The 21,938-nt window shown below is 46.3% G+C and overlaps 2 protein-coding genes across 3 annotated transcripts in view; both read right to left on the bottom strand.

Annotated features, from left to right (window-relative positions):
* ncapg2 (non-SMC condensin II complex, subunit G2) overlaps positions 1–432 on the bottom strand; it is a 12,850-nt gene extending 12,418 nt beyond the window's left edge. For both annotated transcript variants that reach the window (XM_065948851.1, XM_020658200.3), the window contains exon 1: positions 142–432. In XM_065948851.1, the coding sequence (XP_065804923.1) occupies positions 142–219 (78 nt within the window). In that variant the 5' untranslated portion in view covers positions 220–432. The remainder of the gene's footprint in view (positions 1–141) is intronic.
* A 1,071-nt stretch (positions 433–1,503) lies between these two features.
* The window catches only part of esyt2b (extended synaptotagmin-like protein 2b), a 38,302-nt gene continuing 17,867 nt past the window's right edge, over positions 1,504–21,938 (bottom strand). Inside the window, 16 exon segments of the mRNA XM_065949146.1 lie at positions 1,504–2,411; positions 2,498–2,547; positions 6,135–6,240; positions 6,340–6,471; positions 7,251–7,349; positions 7,817–8,169; positions 8,962–9,111; positions 9,190–9,276; positions 9,661–9,735; positions 12,822–12,884; positions 15,050–15,145; positions 15,245–15,334; positions 16,295–16,343; positions 16,696–16,778; positions 16,887–17,063; positions 19,724–19,844. Coding sequence (XP_065805218.1) covers positions 2,342–2,411; positions 2,498–2,547; positions 6,135–6,240; positions 6,340–6,471; positions 7,251–7,349; positions 7,817–8,169; positions 8,962–9,111; positions 9,190–9,276; positions 9,661–9,735; positions 12,822–12,884; positions 15,050–15,145; positions 15,245–15,334; positions 16,295–16,343; positions 16,696–16,778; positions 16,887–17,063; positions 19,724–19,844 — 1,801 coding nt within the window. The 3' untranslated portion in view covers positions 1,504–2,341.

Below are 21,938 nucleotides of genomic sequence, written 5' to 3'. Positions count from 1 at the left end.
TGTGTGTGTGTGTGTCTCTGTGTGTGTGTGTGTGTGTGTGTGTGTGTGTGTGTGTGTGTGTGTGTGTGTGTGTGTGTGTGTGTGTGTCTGTCTGTGTGTGTGTGTGTGTGTGTGTGTGTCTGTCTGTGTGTGTGTACTTACATGCAGTTGGATGAACAGCAGGAACTTTTCGGTGTTTTTCTGATTGACAGTTTTTAAAAAAGTTTCCCGCTTCGACATTCTGATGCTTTAATACTTAAAGATGGCGGTCCCGGTTTATCGTTTAAAAGTGTTATTATTACCGTAATGTTATTTATTATCTATCAGCAGTTACCTACGAGGTCTCATTTCAAAAGACTAAGAATAAAACCCGACATTTAACGACCTCAGAGGAATCACAGCAGCCGTCTGACAGACACCCATAACAACAACAACCCCGCGCAAATTCTTATAACTTAACGGCTACGTCACGACGTCGTGCGTAGTGCTACGGTAAGCCGAAAGTGACAAGATACACCAATTCGCGAGTTAAATTTGAATCGTTCTGGGCTTCAAATAATAAAACAAAGAGTTCAATAACAATCAATAGCAGAGTAAATATGATAATAATAATAATATTAATTATGTTTTAATAACAATTATTTTATATTTGATTGTAAATATAAAATATAAAATCATAAATATAGTATAGCAAATTGTATATAGATAGATTGTATATAGAGAGAGATTATAAGGAACACAGGAAGTTAATTTAATTTAATAAATATTAATTACTGAGCTGTGGAAAAGGGGTAGGATTAAATAAGTTTTATACTTCTTGCTACTCCTTTTCAGGTATATCAATTGATGTAATTTGCTTTTTCTTTTCCTTTTTTTGTGAAATTATTTGAACATTGTTTTTTGTTTACTGTATTTTCATGCTTTTCATTTTGTTTTGTATTTTTGATATGTTTGATTTTATTTGATATGTCTGAAATAAATGTAATCAATCAATCAATGGTAATAATTCAAATTCAAATATAAAAGAAAAAATAAACATTGAATAAAGACATTTTTTTTCAAATGCTGTGCTTATGTATTTATTGTGTGTTTCTGAGTGTGTAACTGTCTATGGTTGTCTGTGTGTGTGTGTGTGTGTGTGTGTGTGGTTGTTTTCTGACATTCACCAGTTCACTGATTGTTAACAGAAACGTCGACTGTACGTTTTATGAGTAATCTAAATAAATCCTTAAAGCCCTGAGTCCTACAGTCAGCTCTTCTTTTCTGGTGTCGCCTCGTTAATCTTCCTTCTTCGACCACTAGATGTCGTCCAATCACATCATCCCACCGTGCCCCTTGCAGAGCTCTTCAGCACACAGGTCTTTCCAGGAGTGCAGCATTGCAGTTACCGGTTATTTTGATTTATTTTGTGGGACAATGCTTCATTGATTACACTCCAATCCTCAAAGGAATTCATGTCGTGAAGCCACTGAAGAAAAGTCTGCACCATACACCAAAAAATAAACACAAATACAGAGAGCCCACTTTCACATGAGAAAAGGTTTATTCTCTTCAAACCACTGGAGGCTTCATGTCATTCAAAAAATAACATTAACAAGGCAAAAAACGTACATCGCTGTTTTTATTTTAAGGCACAGGATAGATCAAAGTTTTTAACCGCTTCAACGAACAGTTAGGACTGTGTGGCAAAAAAAGAAAAACATGGACAAGCCATTGTCAACATGTCTGTGTCAGCCCTGCTCTCTGACGTCTCATATTACTCCCTTTGTCTGACTTACATTTGGATTAAATAACATTTCAACCCTTATTCAAGTATCCTTAACCGCTCTCGTTCATCACTCTAAAATGCCCTCATGTTCTCAGGATCTGAGACGACAACCACAACAACAAATATTGCACAAAGTCCTCTTAAAATACACAAGACGAATAATTTAAATCTCTGCATTCAGTGTCTGTAATCAAGCATAACATAAGAATAAGAGGTAAACAATTGAATAACACTGCATGACAAAATTAAATAAAAAACAAAGTCCAGGCTGCTACTCAAGCCTTCCTTTGAGTCTCAGATGAAGAAACGTTTATTTCAAAACAGTTTCCCATAACGCCCTGTAAATGAACTTTATTATATGTTAGAGACTAGATATTTACATGAAACACGGAGAAACAGGGAGAGACAAGGCGGCCATTGTGTTTCAAAGCATCACAATATCTTCCGACCCGGATCGTAATTTAATCCTGATCAGAAAAACTTTCTGCATGCGGAAAGAATTCCTGTTAAACTTTATGAACAAAATGTACATCAATAAAACTGAAAGATGGGCCCTTATTGGAACAAGATTGTATTAAATCAGAGAAGGCATCACTATGTGAGAAGAGGGTCCTGAATACTTCTTATGCTCTGAGAACTCCACCCGTCTTCACTGAGGTCATACCTGCAAGACAAATAAAGAAAGAGTTAGAGTGAAGCACAGCAGGAAATCAATCTGTCAACGGGGAAGAAATGACGACAACGTTTTACCATTGTGTCCATCCTCTGGATATATCCTCCCCACTTAAATCTACCATCACCTGCAAGAAGAACAAGAAGAACCAAAATGAGATTTCTTAGGAGTACAGGGATCATGTCAGCTGCTCATTTTTACAACAAAACAAAACGTGCAGGAGCAGAAGAGACTGATGAGTGAACGCCACCTTCAACGCAACCTTACAAAGACAAAGCAACCTTCACAACAGGGTCCTAAGACTCTGACTAGACTCTTCTTCTCTGTCGCCCCCCGGTGGTGGAATGAACTTCCAAACTCCATGTGATCTGCAGAGTCCCTCTGCACCTTTAAGAAAAAGCTAAAGAGCCAGCTCTTTCATGAATACCTACTAACTTAATGATGATGGTCTCCATATTATTGATGATGATGATGGTGTTTAGGGAGAGAACTCTCATGAACAGCTGTTGATGTTGAGCTCTGTCTCTGGTCACTTCCTGTCAGCACCTGTTCTCTGTCTCTGATCACTTCCTGTTCTCTGTCTCTGATCACTTCCTGTTCTCTGTCTCTGGTCACTTCCTGTGCTCTGTCTCTGGTCACTTCCTGTCAGCACCTGTTCTCTGTCTCTGATCACTTCCTGTTCTCTGTCTCTGGTCACTTCCTGTGCTCTGTCTCTGATCACTTCCTGTTCTCTGCCTCTGATCACTTCCTGTTCTCTGTCTCTGGTCACTTCCTGTGCTCTGTCTCTGGTCACTTCCTGTCACTTCCTGTTCTCTGTCTCTGGTCACTTCCTGTCAGCTCCTGTGCTCTGTCTCTGGTCACTTCCTGTTCTCTGTCTCTGGTCACTTCCTGTTCTCTGTCTCTGGTCACTTCCTGTGCTCTGTCTCTGGTCACTTCCTGTTCTCTGTCTCTGGTCACTTCCTGTGCTCTGTCTCTGGTCACTTCCTGTTCTCTGTCTCTGGTCACTTCCTGTCAGCACCTGTGCTCTGTCTCTGGTCACTTCCTGTCAGGTCCTGTGCTCTGTCTCTGGTCACTTCCTGTCAGCACCTGTGCTCTGTCTCTGGTCACTTCCTGTCAGGTCCTGTGCTCTGTCTCTGGTCACTTCCTGTCAGGTCCTGTTCTCTGTCTCTGGTCACTTCCTGTGCTCTGTCTCTGGTCACTTCCTGTTCTCTGTCTCTCGTCACTTCCTGTCAGGTCCTGTTCTCTGTCTCTGGTCACTTCCTGTTCTCTGTCTCTGGTCACTTCCTGTTCTCTGTCTCTGGTCACTTCCTGTCAGCACCTGTTCTCTGTCTCTAGTCACTTCCTGTCAGCACCTGTTCTCTGTCTCTGGTCACTTCCTGTTCTCTGTCTCTGGTCACTTCCTGTGCTCTGTCTCTGGTCACTTCCTGTTCTCTGTCTCTGGTCACTTCCTGTGCTCTGTCTCTGGTCACTTCCTGTCAGCACCTGTTCTCTGTCTCTGGTCACTTCCTGTGCTCTGTCTCTGGTCACTTCCTGTCAGCACCTGTTCTCTGTCTCTGGTCACTTCCTGTGCTCTGTCTCTGGTCACTTCCTGTGCTCTGCCTCTGGTCACTTCCTGTCAGCTCCTGTGCTCTGTCTCTGGTCACTTCCTGTGCTCTGTCTCTGGTCACTTCCTGTGCTCTGTCTCTGGTCACTTCCTGTGCTCTGTCTCTGGTCCCTTCCTGTTCTCTGTCTCTGGTCACTTCCTGTCACTTCCTGTTCTCTGTCTCTGGTCACTTCCTGTTCTCTGTCTCTGGTCACTTCCTGTCACTTCCTGTGCTCTGTCTCTGGTCACTTCCTGTTCTCTGTCTCTGGTCACTTCCTGTCACTTCCTGTTCTCTGTCTCTGGTCACTTCCTGTTCTCTGTCTCTGGTCCCTTCCTGTCACTTCCTGTTTTCTGTCTCTGGTCACTTCCTGTCAGCACCTGTTCTCTGTCTCTAGTCACTTCCTGTCAGCACCTGTTCTCTGTCTCTGGTCACTTCCTGTTCTCTGTCTCTAGTCACTTCCTGTTCTCTGTCTCTGGTCACTTCCTGTTCTCTGTCTCTAGTCACTTCCTGTTCTCTGTCTCTGGTCACTTCCTGTTCTCTGTCTCTGGTCACTTCCTGTTCTCTGTCTCTAGTCACTTCCTGTCAGCACCTGTTCTCTGTCTCTGGTCACTTCCTGTCAGCACCTGTGCTCTGTCTCTAGTCACTTCCTGTCAGCTCCTGTTCTCTGTCTCTGGTCACTTCCTGTTCTCTGTCTCTGGTCACTTCCTGTTCTCTGTCTCTAGTCACTTCCTGTCAGCTCCTGTGCTCTGTCTCTGGTCACTTCCTGTTCTCTGTCTCTGGTCACTTCCTGTCAGCTCCTGTGCTCTGTCTCTGGTCACTTCCTGTTCTCTGTCTCTGGTCACTTCCTGTCAGCACCTGTGCTCTGTCTCTGGTCACTTCCTGTCAGCTCCTGTGCTCTGTCTCTGGTCACTTCCTGTTCTCTGTCTCTGGTCACTTCCTGTCAGGTCCTGTGCTCTGTCTCTAGTCACTTCCTGTCAGCTCCTGTGCTCTGTCTCTGGTCACTTCCTGTTCTCTGTCTCTGGTCACTTCCTGTCAGGTCCTGTGCTCTGTCTCTAGTCACTTCCTGTCAGCACCTGTGCTCTGTCTCTGGTCACTTCCTGTGCTCTGTCTCTGGTCACTTCCTGTCAGCTCCTGTGCTCTGTCTCTGGTCACTTCCTGTTCTCTGTCTCTGGTCACTTCCTGTCAGCTCCTGTGCTCTGTCTCTGGTCACTTCCTGTGCTCTGTCTCTGGTCACTTCCTGTCAGCTCCTGTGCTCTGTCTCTGGTCACTTCCTGTCAGCTCCTGTGCTCTGTCTCTGGTCACTTCCTGTTCTCTGTCTCTGGTCACTTCCTGTGCTCTGTCTCTGGTCACTTCCTGTTCTCTGTCTCTGGTCACTTCCTGTGCTCTGTCTCTGGTCACTTCCTGTTCTCTGTCTCTGGTCACTTCCTGTCACTTCCTGTTCTCTGTCTCTGGTCACTTCCTGTTCTCTGTTTCTGGTCACTTCCTGTTCTCTGTCTCTGGTCACTTCCTGTGCTCTGTCTCTGGTCACTTCCTGTTCTCTGTCTCTGGTCACTTCCTGTCACTTCCTGTTCTCTGTCTCTGGTCACTTCCTGTGCTCTGTCTCTGGTCACTTCCTGTTCTCTGTCTCTGGTCACTTCCTGTCACTTCCTGTGCTCTGTCTCTGGTCACTTCCTGTGCTCTGTCTCTGGTCACTTCCTGTTCTCTGTCTCTGGTCACTTCCTGTCAGCTCCTGTTCTCTGTCTCTGGTCACTTCCTGTTCTCTGTCTCTGGTCACTTCCTGTCACTTCCTGTTCTCTGTCTCTGGTCACTTCCTGTGCTCTGTCTCTGGTCACTTCCTGTTCTCTGTCTCTGGTCACTTCCTGTCACTTCCTGTTCTCTGTCTCTGGTCACTTCCTGTGCTCTGTCTCTGGTCACTTCCTGTTCTCTGTCTCTGGTCACTTCCTGTCAGCTCCTGTTCTCTGTCTCTGGTCACTTCCTGTCAGCTCCTGTGTGTCTGATCCTCCTGACGTTGTCTCCTCTCTCTCTCTCCTCTCTCTCTCTCCTCTCTCTCTCTCCTCTCTCGTGTTGTTCTAACTCTCTTGACGTTCGTCTCTTTGGATTAAAGCGTCTGATAAATGAATTGTAGATTTACCTTTCCTAAGAGTCCTTTGTGTTTGGAGAGGATGCTCCCCCCGTTCTTCACTGCTACATCCAGAGTTCTCCTGTGGAGCTCCACCATCGAAACACTAAACTCAAACCTGCCAAACACACATTGAACACAGACATAAAGTCCAAACTCAGCCCAGGTGAGAGGCCAGACCCCTTCATCAAACACCTTCATGAACATTCAAACCCACGTTTGATCATAAACAGGGTGGAGGGTCCTCTTCATGGCGCCGGTCTTCCTCCTCCCCGTCCTGCTCTTGTCGGGCAGCAGATAGAGGCGGATGAAGGGATCGGAGCTGTCTTTGGTGAAGGCGATCAAGTTACTGAGGACACACAGGACAACATAGTTTCACTCACATGCTGCCAGACATGTTGACTTTCAGGGTGCCCATTCACTCTTGTATGTAAATAGAACTACAGGCAGCAAGAGGAGACTTTCCTTAAAGGGACACTTCACCATGAAACATGAATCTGACTTTGGGTCATATATGTAGAAATGTGAAATACATTTTGAAGTTGGTGCCTTCTTGACCGAGAAAAGTCAGAAAGTGTCTTTTTGGCTCATGTGGATGAAAGACACCAAATCCCAGAATGCACAGCACCGCAGGCCGGCTTTCTCCATAGAGCCTGTTAACATAGCTTCAAAGCAATATGGCGGACGTTAAGTTTTGATTCTGGGAGTGAGTTCCCACCCACTGATCTGTGATTGGTCTGTAGCTTCAGTGGTCAAAAATATGAGGAACTAGCGTTGTAGTTTCACCCCGCTAAGCACAACAGCTTCCAGTGATGCAAAAATGGTCATCTTGCGTCACTGGAAGCTGGAAGCTCCTTTTCAGACTCAGAAATACAAAGATTTCTCATCTCAGGGGAAAATGAGGGCGGGATGCACGACCATTCAAAAACACTACCAGGTTTCTAATGATACAAAGATTAATGCTAAAGGTTGAAGTATCCCTTTAAGAACCACTTCCCATAAATGACGGTAAAAGAGCGAGACCTGGGAAGACACAAACAAGGACGAACAGGAAAGTGTTTACGGATCATAAATCTTCTTTTAAAAACACATTAAAATGCAGTGAATTATTGGAGCCGTGGACCTCACCGGCAGGCGTGCACCACCACAATGAGTTTATTCCTCTGGGCGCTGTGTCGGACTGTCAGTTGGATCTCACCCAAGGGGAACTGGCCCGGGGCCGAGCCGCTATAAACACACCACAGTGAGTTAGTGTCACACCCAGAAGCTGCAGCTGAATGAATAAAACATGGAGAGTGAGGGGTTCTGACGGGCAGTGACATCAAAATGTTCTAAAATATCTCTTTTCTTTTCCTCTCAATTATTTTCTTGCCACTCACTCTAATGCATCACACTGCCACACACACTTTTCTTATACACTACCTCAACTTACTACTTGACTTTTATTATATCTACTTTAATTGTATTTGTCTTTGCTAATGTTTTGCATATTTTGATTTTGTTTTGTTTATTTCTGTTTTGCCTGTTTTTGCTTATTTGCTTTAATTGTCATGTCTATGTACACCTTATCACAATAAAAGAAAAATGTTCTGAAAGGTGCACATCTGAAAAATAATTTTTTTTTATATCGAGGAGGAAGAAACAGTGGACGGGGAAGGATTAAAGGAATAATGTGTCACAGGGGGAGATTGTACTTCTGCAGCTGACGGAGGCGTTGCTGAAGCTCCAAAGTGGCAAACGGCAGGGAGATGTCGGAGGCCAGGCTGGGTGTGGACTCCTTGTGAGGCAGGTGTTTCTGCGAGCTGGACATGCAGCTGCTCAGGTTGGAGACGCTGCGGAGAGGGCTGGCTGAGTACGGCTCGCCGTCCCGCTGCTGGAGGGTGAGGGTGGAGGCGTTTATGGGCGGCGGAGGTGTGGGAGGAGGTACAGGGGAATCTGAGGCTGACAGTCTCATGCATGGGGTCGGGTTTGGCTGCGGCACACTGGACTTCCTGACCCGGACGGAGGAGGGCTGATCTGAGGAGACCTGCTTCTCTAAAGACAGGATCTACAGAGAGAGACAGGAGGACGTTAGTGGAGGACTAAATTCTGTTATTTAAAGGTCACATATTCTGCAAAATACACTTTACCATGTTTTTCTAAATAAGTCTCAGAGCTCCTCAAAACATGTGTGTGAAGTTTCTTGTTCTAAATCCACTCTGATCCAGTATTTGATCATGTCTATAAACCCCTCTATTTCAGCCCTGCTCAGAACAGGCTGTTTCTGTGCCTGTACCTTTAAATATGTAAATGAGCTGTGTCTGACCACGCCCCCTCTCTGGAAGGGCTTGGGTGTACTCGGTGCTTTCTCGCTCCATGTCCTATTGTTTACGGTGAGAAGGCAGACTCAGAGGGCAGAACAAACACCCAGCTGTGGGAGTGTCACCCACCTGGGGGAGGGGCTACTGCCCTTTGTGATGTCATGAAGGGAAAATCTCCAAACGGCCTGTTTGAGCACACATTTTCTGAAAAGTGGAGCAGGCAAAAGGCGGAGAGGATGGACTTTTCTCATCATTGGGGGGTTTGTAGACAGACTAGAGGAACATGGTGAAGTGGATTTAGCATCATGTGACCTTTAAGGGTTTTGAAAGGTCAATCTTTGGCCATTATCAGCTAACAGTTTCCCTCTAGCTTGGTGTAGAAACACTTTCTAAATGAAGTATGAGCTTAGCTAAGGATGTAATTAGCCTTTAGCTCTTAGCATAACCTTCTCAGAGTCAGTGATCGTGCCTGTAGCAGCACATCACCTATCACAGTACGTCCTGAATGTCAGGTGAGGAGTGAGGGAGTCCATCGTTACCCTCAGGGCCATCTTGAGTTTGATGCTGGAGCTGGGCCCCGAGTTCTTGAGAGGAAAGCACTGAGTCAGCGTCATGTCCTCCTCCTCCAACAGGCTGCTCAAAGGCACCGTCAGATTACCCAGGGTGCATTTCTGCTTGTCATCTTTTACCTGTGCATCGGAAAAAAGGAGAAGATCAACGGCTTTGAGACACAGTCAACTACTTCCATCATTTGGTTGCATGGTTACCTCCACCTCCAGCTCCTGTCTCCTCGGGTTGTGGACGAGGAATGAGAAGCAATCTTCCCACAGAGGCTCCTTGGTCTTGTAGCGGACCTTTACGGGCGGACAGGAAATCGATGGTTAATTAAGAGACAATTGAGTGCAGCTAATTGAAAACACAATTCATTTGGAAATCTATGAATCAGAGGTGGGAAATGTTGTACTTTGCTCTGAAATGTTGAATCAGTGGAAAAGTAAAAACATACAAACACTTCGGGTCTGTATTGATTCATATCGATTTATTCTGTGTCACACCTGACAAGCAGCTTTCAGAGGATCTGCATGAAGAGCTAAGGATCAGTGACCTCCTGAGGCCGGTACTACAGAACGAGTTCAACATGCCTCAGGAGACCCCCCCCCCCCCCCCCCCACCAAAGGGACCAAAGGATGAACTGTGAAATATAATCATACAAATGGATACTTGTGAAGATGACTGACCTTGCTCTCGAGTGTTTTGTGTCCGACAGTCATCTGGACATAAGGACTCGGCTCGCTGCTGCTCTTCTTTGCAGACTGTTAGAGATTTTGTTAGAGACGCATAACACACGAACATAAAAAAAGGGCTTCAGAATGACAAACATTAACTTCTTGAGACTGTTTCAAACACACATAGGGGTTCAAAGGGTAGATACAGAACACACAGGGCTGCAGGCACACAGGCTCCCAAGCTTTGTCTCATCTCAGCATGCTTAACTTCTGACAGTTAAGTATGATGCAGCATTCCTTACAGATTCATTATACCCAACATGTCTAAACGCCGGGGGGGCGGAGAGTCCTAAACTGCTGGAAAACCCAGAGTTACGCTTGAGCAGCTGCATTACAATCAGGATCCACCACGTCGTAAATGTAGACTTAATGACACAATCCAGAACTCTGAGCTACGACCTGACCTAAGAAAGAACTAAGACCTTGGTTCTTAAAGGTCCAATCAGTGAGCTGTGTAGAGAGTGAGATGATAAAGGTATCTTACTATCTGATCATTAAGGAAACATGCTATGTTGAAGTGCTGGCTTCTCTGACAACAATGCAGCAGCCAGTATGTCCTCCTTCTAACTTTAGATTCTGCTCCTGAATGCTCTGGATTTGTTTGGACCAGAGAAGGTAGAAGCTTTTAAGACACAACCCCACACGGCCGTTTTGGACGCCCCTCGGTTTGTCAGATATGAGAGCAGTTATCAGGTCAACAGGTGTTGCAGTGATGGAAGCGGTCAAGAGAAGTGGTTCAGATAGAAGTGATTGTACCCGACCTAAAAAGCCTCTGCATGTTTCTAATAAGCTCCACGAGCAGAAACGTGCTCAAACTAGGATCAATATTGGAGATGCTTTTGAAAAATGGAGAGAGGTTAGAACACAGAAAGGTTTACAGACCCATGCAGAGCTGGATAAACACTGAAGCTTCAGAGTCCACCACATGGTGACCTGAGTGAGCATCCACTCTAGAGAGGGGAGGGGGGGGGGACAGCTCTCTATGATGTTTAGAATTTAGACTGCAGTACCCATTTTAAACACTAGGGGTCAGAGTTACAGATTGCTCCTTTAACTCTGCACACCAGTTTGCTATTTGGACCTTAATGTCTACACTCCCTCCCCCCCTCTACGCTCTGCCAATGAAAGGCGTCTGATCCAACCTTCACAACAGGGTCCTAAGTCTCTGACTAGACTCTTCTCCTCTGTCGCCCCCCGGTGGTGGAATGAACTTCCAAACTCCATGTGATCTGCATTTACCAGTAAAGTTTCAGGTGTAACCGGAGGATAAAAATGACAAATTAACTGAAGTTATTTGTTCTTTTAAAAAGAGACATTTTCGTTCTAATCTCAGTGATGATGTGGGAAAATGAGTGTGTTCACACTATGAGAAACACATTTCAATCCATCTTTATTTGTAGAGCACTAAATAAAGAGCTTCCTCTTGGTGTGCTTGTTGAGTTGGTGAACAAGTCGATCACTTTCTCAGTTGTCTTGCTTCAGTCTGGTTGCTTAAAGCGAGTTATCTGAGAGCTTCTAAAGTATTCAGCCTAGAAGGTCGAAAAGAGACGTTCAACTGGTTTATCTAAAGCAAAGCTCAAAGTGACACGCACGCACGCATGCATGCACGCACAGACGTAAAATTCTGCAGTTCCTGGAGTGTCCACTAGAGGCTGGCTGCAGGAACACAGGAAGTCACATACACACCCATTCTAAAAAGCCTGTTTTTACAGCAGAGATGAACATGTTTACAGCCTGGTTCAAAAAAACAAATAGGTGTGATTAGCTCATGTCTGGATGGACACACACTGTACGGGGGGTGAATGTTTTGATGACTCATCAGTTTTGATTTGATGAAGGATAAGAGTTATTCACAATAAGGCGTGTAGCTGACCTGATTGACAGGTGGGCGCGGTGTAACGGTTTGTCAGGAGGTTTAAAACCCGCCTCAGCTCCAGCTCTCAGCCTGTCGTTAGGTTGACTGAAAGTTAGACTGAGACAGCATTTCCAGCATGGAGACCGCCATTGATGGGACTCCAGCGCCCCCTGCAGGAACAGACGGGGGACGCCACTAAGGCCTCAAACATTCATATTTCTGGGTCTACTCCCAGTTGGACAAGGGATCAGACGCCAAAACCACCTCAGCTGGCTCTTTTTGATAAGGGAGCAGCGGCTCTACCCCGAGCAGTCAGGAATAACAGATGCAATATAAGATAGAAGAAAAAGTCAAAATAACGGGAAGTGAAAGGCTGCTCTCTCCGCCATCTTACTCGCTGAATTAGCTCGCTACACATGCGCTGACACACCTGAAGGCCAACCTTCTGCTCATATGCAGTGACGTGCCCAGAGAGGAAGAGAAACACAAACTGCACATGCTTCAGGGACAAAAGGAAGAAGAGGGAAATGCAACTTTCATACAAAAGTAATGAACGTATAACATGTTTTGCAGAAGGTAAGAAAGTAATCTGAGTACTCGTTACCAACACTGGTGACCTAAAACTGTCGCATGGATATCAACAATGTCGTGACAGAGATGATCTGCTGCAGAACATGCTAATCAGAGTCTGATACACATGCAGCCACAGTTTCTACTTCCTGTCTTCATCTTTCCTGCTGCACTTTAAACAGCTCTGAAAAATGCAGACATGCCTGGAATGGAATGAGTTCCTTCTCCAAACCATTTGTTTTCTAAATGAGGTAGAAATGCTGAAACAACACACGTTGGGTTTCCCTCTAGATTCAATTAAAGCATGTGAATATATGGACGACTGGACAGGATGAGAAAAAAAAGGTTCCTCTTTGAAATCGTCTGCTAAATGAGCTGCATAGAGGACACTTTTCATCGACCACAGAGATGGAAGAGAGCTTTCCTCACAAAGATGTGCATGCAGAATAAATACACTTATGCATACAAGATCCATGAGTGCTAAAAGAAGAAGAATATGCACAACACAACCAAGAGGCACAATGCAATCATCCATCTTCATGCACATCAAGATGATTCCATTTTCAGGTTGATAATCGTCCCAGAAACATGACGCTGAACGGTGCACAGACAGAGAGCAGCACAGACGGGACACGGGGGGGGGGGGGGGGCGGTGATGTGAACATGCAATCCATTTATCCCACGTTACCTTCAGGGCCTTAAAGACTGAGACTTGCTTCAACCCGTCATAGGTGAAATCTGACAGGTTGCTCTTTAAGCCACGAGGAGATGTGAGGGAGAAAATCACACCCGTAGTTAGTAGGAGAGGAGAGTTTGGGGGGGTAAAGAGCAGTGTTTCCCCTACCATTATACAAGGGTAATGGTAGGATAGTGGATAGAGTCAGAAACCAGGGAAAGAAGTCATTTAAGGATACCATAGAACAGGACAGCTGTCATTAAAAGTAACACATGAACACCAAGATTCCTCGTTTGTGTCGGTGTTCCGTCTGCCCCCCCCCCCCCCCCAAAAGCTGTAAACCCAGGGGAAACACTGAAAGAGGCATGAGAAAACCCCCAGAAAATGTGTTTATAATGTGCTGAGACATGAATATGATCGGGGGGGGGGGGGGGGGGGGGCTGCTGGTTTGGATGCTGCAGAGAGCTAACAATACACACACAGGCCGTGATAATGAGGGAGAAGCTACTTTCAAACACTGTGGGACTTTTCTAACAAGCTACAGGGTTTGAGTAAGAGCGCGGCCTACACACTCATACAGCCAGAGATCATTATGAGCCTCGTCGCTGCACTCTGTCCTCTTTGTACTGAGCTCTTCTTTTCCGCCTTGAACTTAGCACCTACAGTAAATCAGCAGAATATCTGACTAACAAGCACACCCGGGAGCGTGCCTATGTTCCCACATTTCCTTTTTCATAAATTTGTATCAGTTAGGGCAAGTTAATCCTACCCTGTGGGAACATAGCCTAATTTTGAGAAAATTCTTAGAAATCTGGGACCATTGGGCTGTGGGACCATTGGGCTGTGGGACCACTGGGCTGTGGAACCATTGGGCTGTGGAACCATTGGGCTGTGGAACCATAGGGCTGTGGAACCATTGGGCTGTGGGACCATAGGGCTGTGGAACCATTGGGCTGTGGGACCATAGGGCTGTGGAACCATAGGGCTGTGGAACCATTGGGCTGTGGGACCATAGGGCTGTGGGACCATTGGGCTGTGGGACCATTGGGCAGTGGAACCATTGGGCTGTGGAACCATAGGGCTGTGGAACCATAGCGCTGTGGAACCATTGGGCTGTGGGACCATAGGGCTGTGGGACCATAGGGCTGTGGGACCATTGGGCTGTGGAACCATAGGGCTGTGGAACCATAGGGCTGTGGAACCATTGGGCTGTGGAACCATAGGGCTGTGGGACCATTGGGCTGTTGGACCATTGGGCTGTGGAACCATTGGGCTGTGGAACCATAGGGCTTTGGGACCTTGGGCTGTGGGACCTTGGGCTGTGGGACCATTGGGCTGTGGGATCATTGGGCTGTGGAACCATAGGGCTGTGGAACCATAGGGCTGTGGAACCATTGGGCTGTGGGACCATAGGGCTGTGGGATCATTAGGCTGACCCCACAATCACACCCTAACCCTGCAGAGAGTCGGCCTCATGTTACTGGTTCTCACCACTCTGGGTAAGTTTCACTACGATAACACCGTGCAGCGAGCACATGCTCAACCCCACAACATAGCACACGGCTAATGCTAACACTAGCATGATGCAGAAGCTCAGGGGGGACTCACACATATCGTTCTATACTCTGAGGTATTGCTCTCACAAAACACTAGCCCAGACGCTCTCCTCTCACTTAAGTTCCCACGGCCTAAGCTTCCTGTGAAGACACTCTGGGGTCGGGAGGGAGGGATGAGAATAAAGAGAGAGAGAAGGTCAGAGGTCATGAGGGCTGAGGTGGCTTCATAGGGTTCATTATTCCATTCAGGCTTTTCAGGGCGCACTCACACTCTGTAACATGTACCGTGCACAACCTTTGACTCAGTGCAGTTCCTGTGACGGGTGTGAGTGCTCAGGCAGCGTACACTTCCTCGTCCCTGGACATAAAGTCTGATCGATCCTCGCCTCCATTATCGAGAGTGTTCTGTCTGTATGTGACTAAAATGACTCTAAATAAACCACAGAGTCCGTAAAGAAGCCGTCATGTTCTCTGTGATGTTCAGGCCCGGTTAGTCCTGGAGCAGTGTCATCTACTATATCACGATAACAATCCTTTTAGAGAACTGAGCGCTGCTTCTTTCTCAACGTGTTAAGAGTGTTTCTTAATGTGCAACAACAACAACAACAACAACAACAACAACCCTCCATCAGCCCGATGCTACATCTACACACACTACAGCATCAGAACATGTCAGCGTCTTACTGGGAGGTTCTTGGCTGAGTCCAGGTAGACCACAAACAGCGCTGACGAGAGCCCGTCATTGGCCAGGCTTCTGTCTGCACGCACACTTCGCAGCACCTGACAAAAAAACAGGAAGGAGCGAGAAACAAACTGTCAGCACCATGATGGATCTCTTATGTTTACTGTCTCCACTAGCAGCAGTAAATAGCATCTTACCTGCTCCAACTTCTCAGGTGTGGTGAGCAGAGACAGCCACTCCAGTTTTAAGTGGAGTTTCCCAGTTGAAGTTTCCTCCAGTTCAAACCACTGAGGGGGTGAAAAAAAACATCAGAGTGGACAAACGATCAAAACCTCTAAAAAGAGAGGATATGGTTTTAAATAGTATATAATATATATATATATATATATATATATAATATCCATCCATCCACCTACCCATCTACCCATCCACCTACCCATCCGTCCATCCATCCATCCATCCATCCATCCACCTACCCATCCACCCATCCACCTACCCATCCACCCATCCACCTACCCATCCGTCCATCCATCCATCCATCCGTCCATCCATCCATCCATCCATCCATCCATCCATCCATCCACCTACCCATCCACCTACCCATCCATCCATCCACCTACCCATCCACCTACCCATCCATCCATCCACCTACCCATCCATCCATCCATCCATCCACCTACCCATCCACCTATCCACCTACCCATCCATCCATCCATCCATCCACCTACCCATCCATCCATCCATCCATCCATCCATCCATCCATCCACCTACCCATCCACCTACCCATCCATCCATCCATCCATCCACCTACCCATCCACCTATCCACCTACCCATCCATCCATCCATCCATCCACCTACCCATCCATCCATCCATCCATCCATCCATCCATCCATCCACCTACCCATCCACCTACCCATCCATCCATCCATCCATCCATCCATCCATCCATCCATCCATCCATCCACCTACCCATCCACCTACCCATCCATCCATCCACCTACCCATCCACCTACCCATCCATCCATCCACCTACCCATCCATCCATCCATCCATCCACCTACCCATCCATCCATCCACCTACCCATCCATCCATCCATCCATCCATCCACCTACCCATCCATCCACCTACCCATCCATCCATCCACCTACCCATCCGTCCATCTGTGGCAGCACTTTTTTGCTAAAATGTTGAACATTTCCTTTAAGCAGTTTAATGTGCAAACTTGAGCTTCAATTAGCTTTACCTCGTCGACTTTCTGTTCTTTGTGCAGCTCGGTCATATCGATCATCAGGCTGTGAATAAAGACAAATAATTAACAGTAAGCAGACAAATCACAGCGATGAATCTGACCACAGGGGGTCCAGATATCGACTGGCTGCTTTGTGTTGTGTTACTACCTGAGGGCACAATCAATCCACTCTGCCCTTGGACTTGGAAGTGTGTGATACCTCCTCTTGTTTACTTTAACTCATGTCTACCAGCTCAGACACATCCCCCCCCTCCCACCTCAGATCTCTGTGGTGTCTTTAGGACAAACAGTTTCCTGTCACATAAGACCCTCAGCTACAGGTACAACATGCTCTTACATCGGTTTGTTTCTTTTTGAAGTTTGTGTGATCGGATCAGGAGATGAGATCAACTCACCTTCCAAGGAAATCGTCTTTGTCTGGATCCTCGTCAAATAGCTCGATCTCAAGGTGTTGACCTGACTGCTCGTACACCAACGCCTGATGGAGACACGGTGCATATTAAAGCTTTGCCCAGTCAAAAGACTGATGTTAATACTAGTTTGGGGGAATACACTCGGCTTCGCTGTGAAAGAATGAAAAGGTCACCTCGTAAACTTCGTTCCATTTAGGGTGGAGGCTCTCTTTGACCGTCTTGCTCTGGAACAGCTGGTTTCCAATCTGCAGGATGCCATAAGGGTCAGACTTGCCCTTGATCAGGCCGCCCAGAAACTTATCCTTCCCCTCCAGATCCTGAGCCTCCAAAAAGTGAATCCTCAGGACCCCCTGTGGAGACATGCAGAGCACAGCGTTAAGAGGAGCTACACGGGAGGAGGAGGGGCTACACGGGAGGAGGAGGAGCCTTAAGAGGAGCTACATGGGAAGAGGAGGAGCTACATGGGAGGAGGAGGAGCCTTAAGAGGAGCTACACGGGAGGAGGAGGAGCCTTAAGAGGAGCTACACGGGAAGAGGAGGCGCTACATGGGAGGAGGAGGAGCCTTAAGAGGAGCTACACGGGAAGAGGAGGAGCTACATGGGAGGAGGAGGAGCCTTAAGAGGAGCTACACGGGAGGAGGAGGAGCTACACGGGAGGAGGAGGCGCCTTAAGAGGAGCTACACGGGAAGAGGAGGAGCCTAATGATGGCGTTATTAAGCAATCTATTTTCAATCTGTTTCCTGCAGCAGGTTTCATGTCATGTGTTTCTGTAAGCTGCTACTGGATACTTTGAATTCAGGATCAATGCAGTATCCACCCATCTACCCATCCATCCATCCATCCATCATCCATCATCCATCCATCATCAAATAAATCCATCCATCATCAATCCATCCATCCATCATCAAATAAATCCATCCATCATCAATCCATCCATCATCAATCCATCCATCATCCATCAATCCATCATCAATCCATCCATCATCCATCAATCATCCATCATCAAATAAATCCATCCATCATCAATCCATCCATCATCAATCCATCCATCATCCATCAATCCATCATCAATCCATCCATCATCCATCAATCATCCATCATCAATCCTTCCATCATCAATCCATCCATCATCAATCCATCATCAATCCATCCATCATCCATCCATCATCCATCATCAATCCATCCATCATCAATCCATCCATCCATCATCCATCCATCATCCATCAATCCATCAATCCATCATCAATCCATCCATCATCCATCCATCATCAATCCATCCATCATCAATCCATCCATCATCAACCCATCCATCCATCATCCATCCATCATCCATCAATCCATCATCAATCCATCCATCATCAATCCATCCATCCATCATCCATCCATCATCCATCAATCCATCATCAATCCATCCATCATCCATCCATCATCCATCATCAATCCTTCCATCATCAATCCATCCATCATCAATCCATCCATCATCCATCCATCATCAATCCATCCATCATCCATCCATCCATCATCCATCAATCCATCATCAATCCATCCATCATCCATCCATCATCCATCATCAATCCTTCCATCATCAATCCATCCATCATCAATCCATCCATCATCAATCCATCCATCATCCATCCATCATCATCAATCCGTCCATCCATCATCATCAATCCATCCATCCATCCATCATCAATCCATCATCAAATAAATCCATCCATCATAAATCCATCCATCATCAATCCATCCATCATCAATCATCCATCATCAATCCATCATCCATCATCCATCCATCATCAATCCATCCATCATCCATCCATCATCCATCATCAATCCATCCATCATCCATCAATCATCCATCCATCATCAATCCATCCATCATCCATCCATCAATCCATCCATCCATCCATCAATCCATCATCAATCCATCCATCATCAATCCATCCATCATCCATCCATCCATCATCAATCCATCCATCATCCATCCATCCATCCATCATCCATCAATCCATCATCAATCCATCCATCATCCATCATCAATCCATCCATCATCAATCCATCCATCATCAATCCATCCATCATCAATCCATCCATCATCCATCAATCCATCATCAATCCATCCATCATCCATCATCAATCCATCCATCATCAATCCATCCATCATCAATCCTTCCATCATCAATCCATCCATCATCAATCCATCCATCATCAATCCATCCATCATCAATCCATCCATCATCAATCCATCCATCATCAATCCATCCATCATCCATCCATCCATCATCAATCCATCCATCATCCATCCATCCATCCATCATCCATCAATCCATCATCAATCCATCCATCATCCATCATCAATCCATCCATCATCAATCCATCCATCATCAATCCATCCATCATCCATCAATCCATCATCAATCCATCCATCATCCATCCATCATCCATCAATCCATCATCAATCCATCCATCATCCATCCATCATCCATCATCAATCCTTCCATCATCAATCCATCCATCATCAATCCATCCATCATCCATCCATCATCATCAATCCGTCCATCCATCATCCATCATCCATCCATCCATCATCCATCAATCCATCATCAATCCATCATCAATCCATCCATCATCCATCATCAATCATCCATCCATCATCAATCATCCATCCATCTACGCTGCACTACTTGACCTGAAGTGTTTAGCTTGTTGCTATGGTTACAGGTCGACAGAGCCTTGAGATGCCTGTTTGGTGCTTTGTCTGATTTTGTTTTTATTCTTTGAGTTACCTACAGAGAGTCATCACACACACACACACACACACACACACACACACACACACACACACACACACACACACACACACACACACACACACACACACACACACACACACACACACACACACACACACACACACACACACACACACACACACACACCACAGGAAGCCGTCACATCAAGTAGAACACAAAGAGAAAGAGGAGGATTAAAAAGCGCTCGGCTGCGTCACTACCTTCGGCATGGGGAAGCGTAGGTTGGCCAGTTCCACATCTCCGACCAGAGGGATGGTGATGCGGTTTGGTAAAACCAGATAACTGTAGATGATGTCTTGAATCAGACTGTCAGAGAAGCCACTGTAACCACAGGCAGGGGGGAGGGGCAGGGGGGAAAGAAAAGGGGGGAAAGAAATATAAACAGAGTGAAGCAATGAATTATTTAAGTAGTAAGGGTAAGGGCGCCCTTGGGTTATAAATATTCACATTTAATCTCAGCTTAGTACACTACATTTCAGCATCACATGTAAAACTGGAGCTGGTTCAAGCATGTTAACCATCAAACCTCTGAAAGTCTCTCTGATCCACTAATGACTCAACACGTCATGAACACGACAATGACAGTGAGGGACGAAAACGCCATTACCACCAGGAGGCTCTTTATTGGTTTAGCCTCCGAGGTGCAGCTGGAAAATTGTAATCAAGGCTTGGAAAAAAAGCAAAAGGGATGACTTTGAAAATTCATCACGCGGCGTTACTGTCCCCAGAAGACAAACAGTCGGGATTAAAGCACAGCTGTCTGTATATCATGACGCAGAAGGTCTCTTCAGAGTGTCTCAGAGGGATAAATCTACAAACCAGGCCGAGGGAAACTGCTGTGATCTTCATAATCATGGTAACACTTTGATCAATGAATCAAATTAGGATTCTACTTGATTCCCCATCATGAGGATATAATCTATAACACGACCACAAACTTTTTGGAATTGCAGTTGTTGTCCTTTCACATAACATGAACAACATCAGGTGTACAATATGATAGCAGTTCTTTTTTTTTCTTTTTTTTTTTATTGTTGTTGTGTGTGAATGTTTTATTTTTTATTATTATTATTATTTTTTCATCATTAGCTCAGTATTATTATTATTATTATTATTATTATTATTGTTATTATTAGGGCCCGAGCACGAACCGTGCGAGGACCCTCTTGAAACCCTCGCGATTATTATTTTTATCCTCCTTATTTTTTTTCCGCCACTTTGCGGCCACTTTTGAGGGCCTGAACGTGCCCGAAAACTCACCAAACTTTCCACGCTCATCAGGTGTCATGAAAAATTTGATATTTTGGTGGTTTCGTAAACGGAGTTCGCAAAATGGCTCAGTAGCGCCCTCTTGAAATTTTCAAAATGGCCTCCCCATAAAGGCTTTTTCACGTACAATCACGAAAATTGTTACGCATATTAAGCTTGTCGGGACGGACGAAAAATCCTCTTGCAGCGTTTCAAAAAACCCGACAGGAAGTCCACGAATTCAAGATGAATTTCACGATAACTGCCCAAAATCGCTGATTTCAGCCTTCCTATTTGAACGCACTTCTCCGAGGGCGCTGATCCGATCGACACAAACTCAGTGTCAGTGCGTTCTACACAGACTCAACATATCTCGTTGTGTTCCGCACGTTATTTCGGGACCATGATACTGGACCCGTCCTGAACACGTCCATGATACTGGACCCGTCCTGAACACGTCCATGATACTGGACCCGTCCTGAACACGTCCATGATACTGGACCCGCCCTGAACACGTCCACGATACTGGACCCGTCCTGAACACGTCCACGATACGGGACCCGTCCTGAACACGTCCACGATACTGGACCCGCCCTGAACACGTCCACGATACTGGACCCGCCCTGAACACGTCCACGATACTGGACCCGTCCTGAACACGTCCACGATACTGGACCCGCCCTGAACACGTCCATGATACTGGACCTCCCCTGAACACGTCCACGAGACTGGACCCGCCCTGAACACGTCCACGATACTGAACCCGTCCTGAACACGTCCACGATACTGGACCCGCCCTGAACACGTCCACGATACTGGACCCGCCCTGAACACGTCCACGATACTGGACCCGTCCTGAACACGTCCACGATACTGGACCCGCCCTGAACACGTCCACGATACTGGACCCGCCCTGAACACGTCCATGATACTGGACCCGCCCTGAACACGTCCACGATACTGGACCCGTCCTGAACACGTCCACGATACTGGACCCGCCCTGAACACGTCCACGATACTGGACCCGCCCTGAACACGTCCACGATACGGGACCCGTCCTGAACACGTCCACGATACTGGACCCGCCCTGAACACGTCCACGATACTGGACCCGCCCTGAACACGTCCACGATACTGGACCCGCCCTGAACACGTCCACGATACGGG

The sequence above is a fragment of the Labrus bergylta genome, chromosome 20 (genome assembly GCF_963930695.1).
Source record: "Labrus bergylta chromosome 20, fLabBer1.1, whole genome shotgun sequence".
Lineage (NCBI taxonomy): Eukaryota > Metazoa > Chordata > Actinopteri > Labriformes > Labridae > Labrus > Labrus bergylta.
Note: the sequence above shows the minus strand (reverse complement) of the source record. Positions and strands in the feature narration are given on the sequence as shown.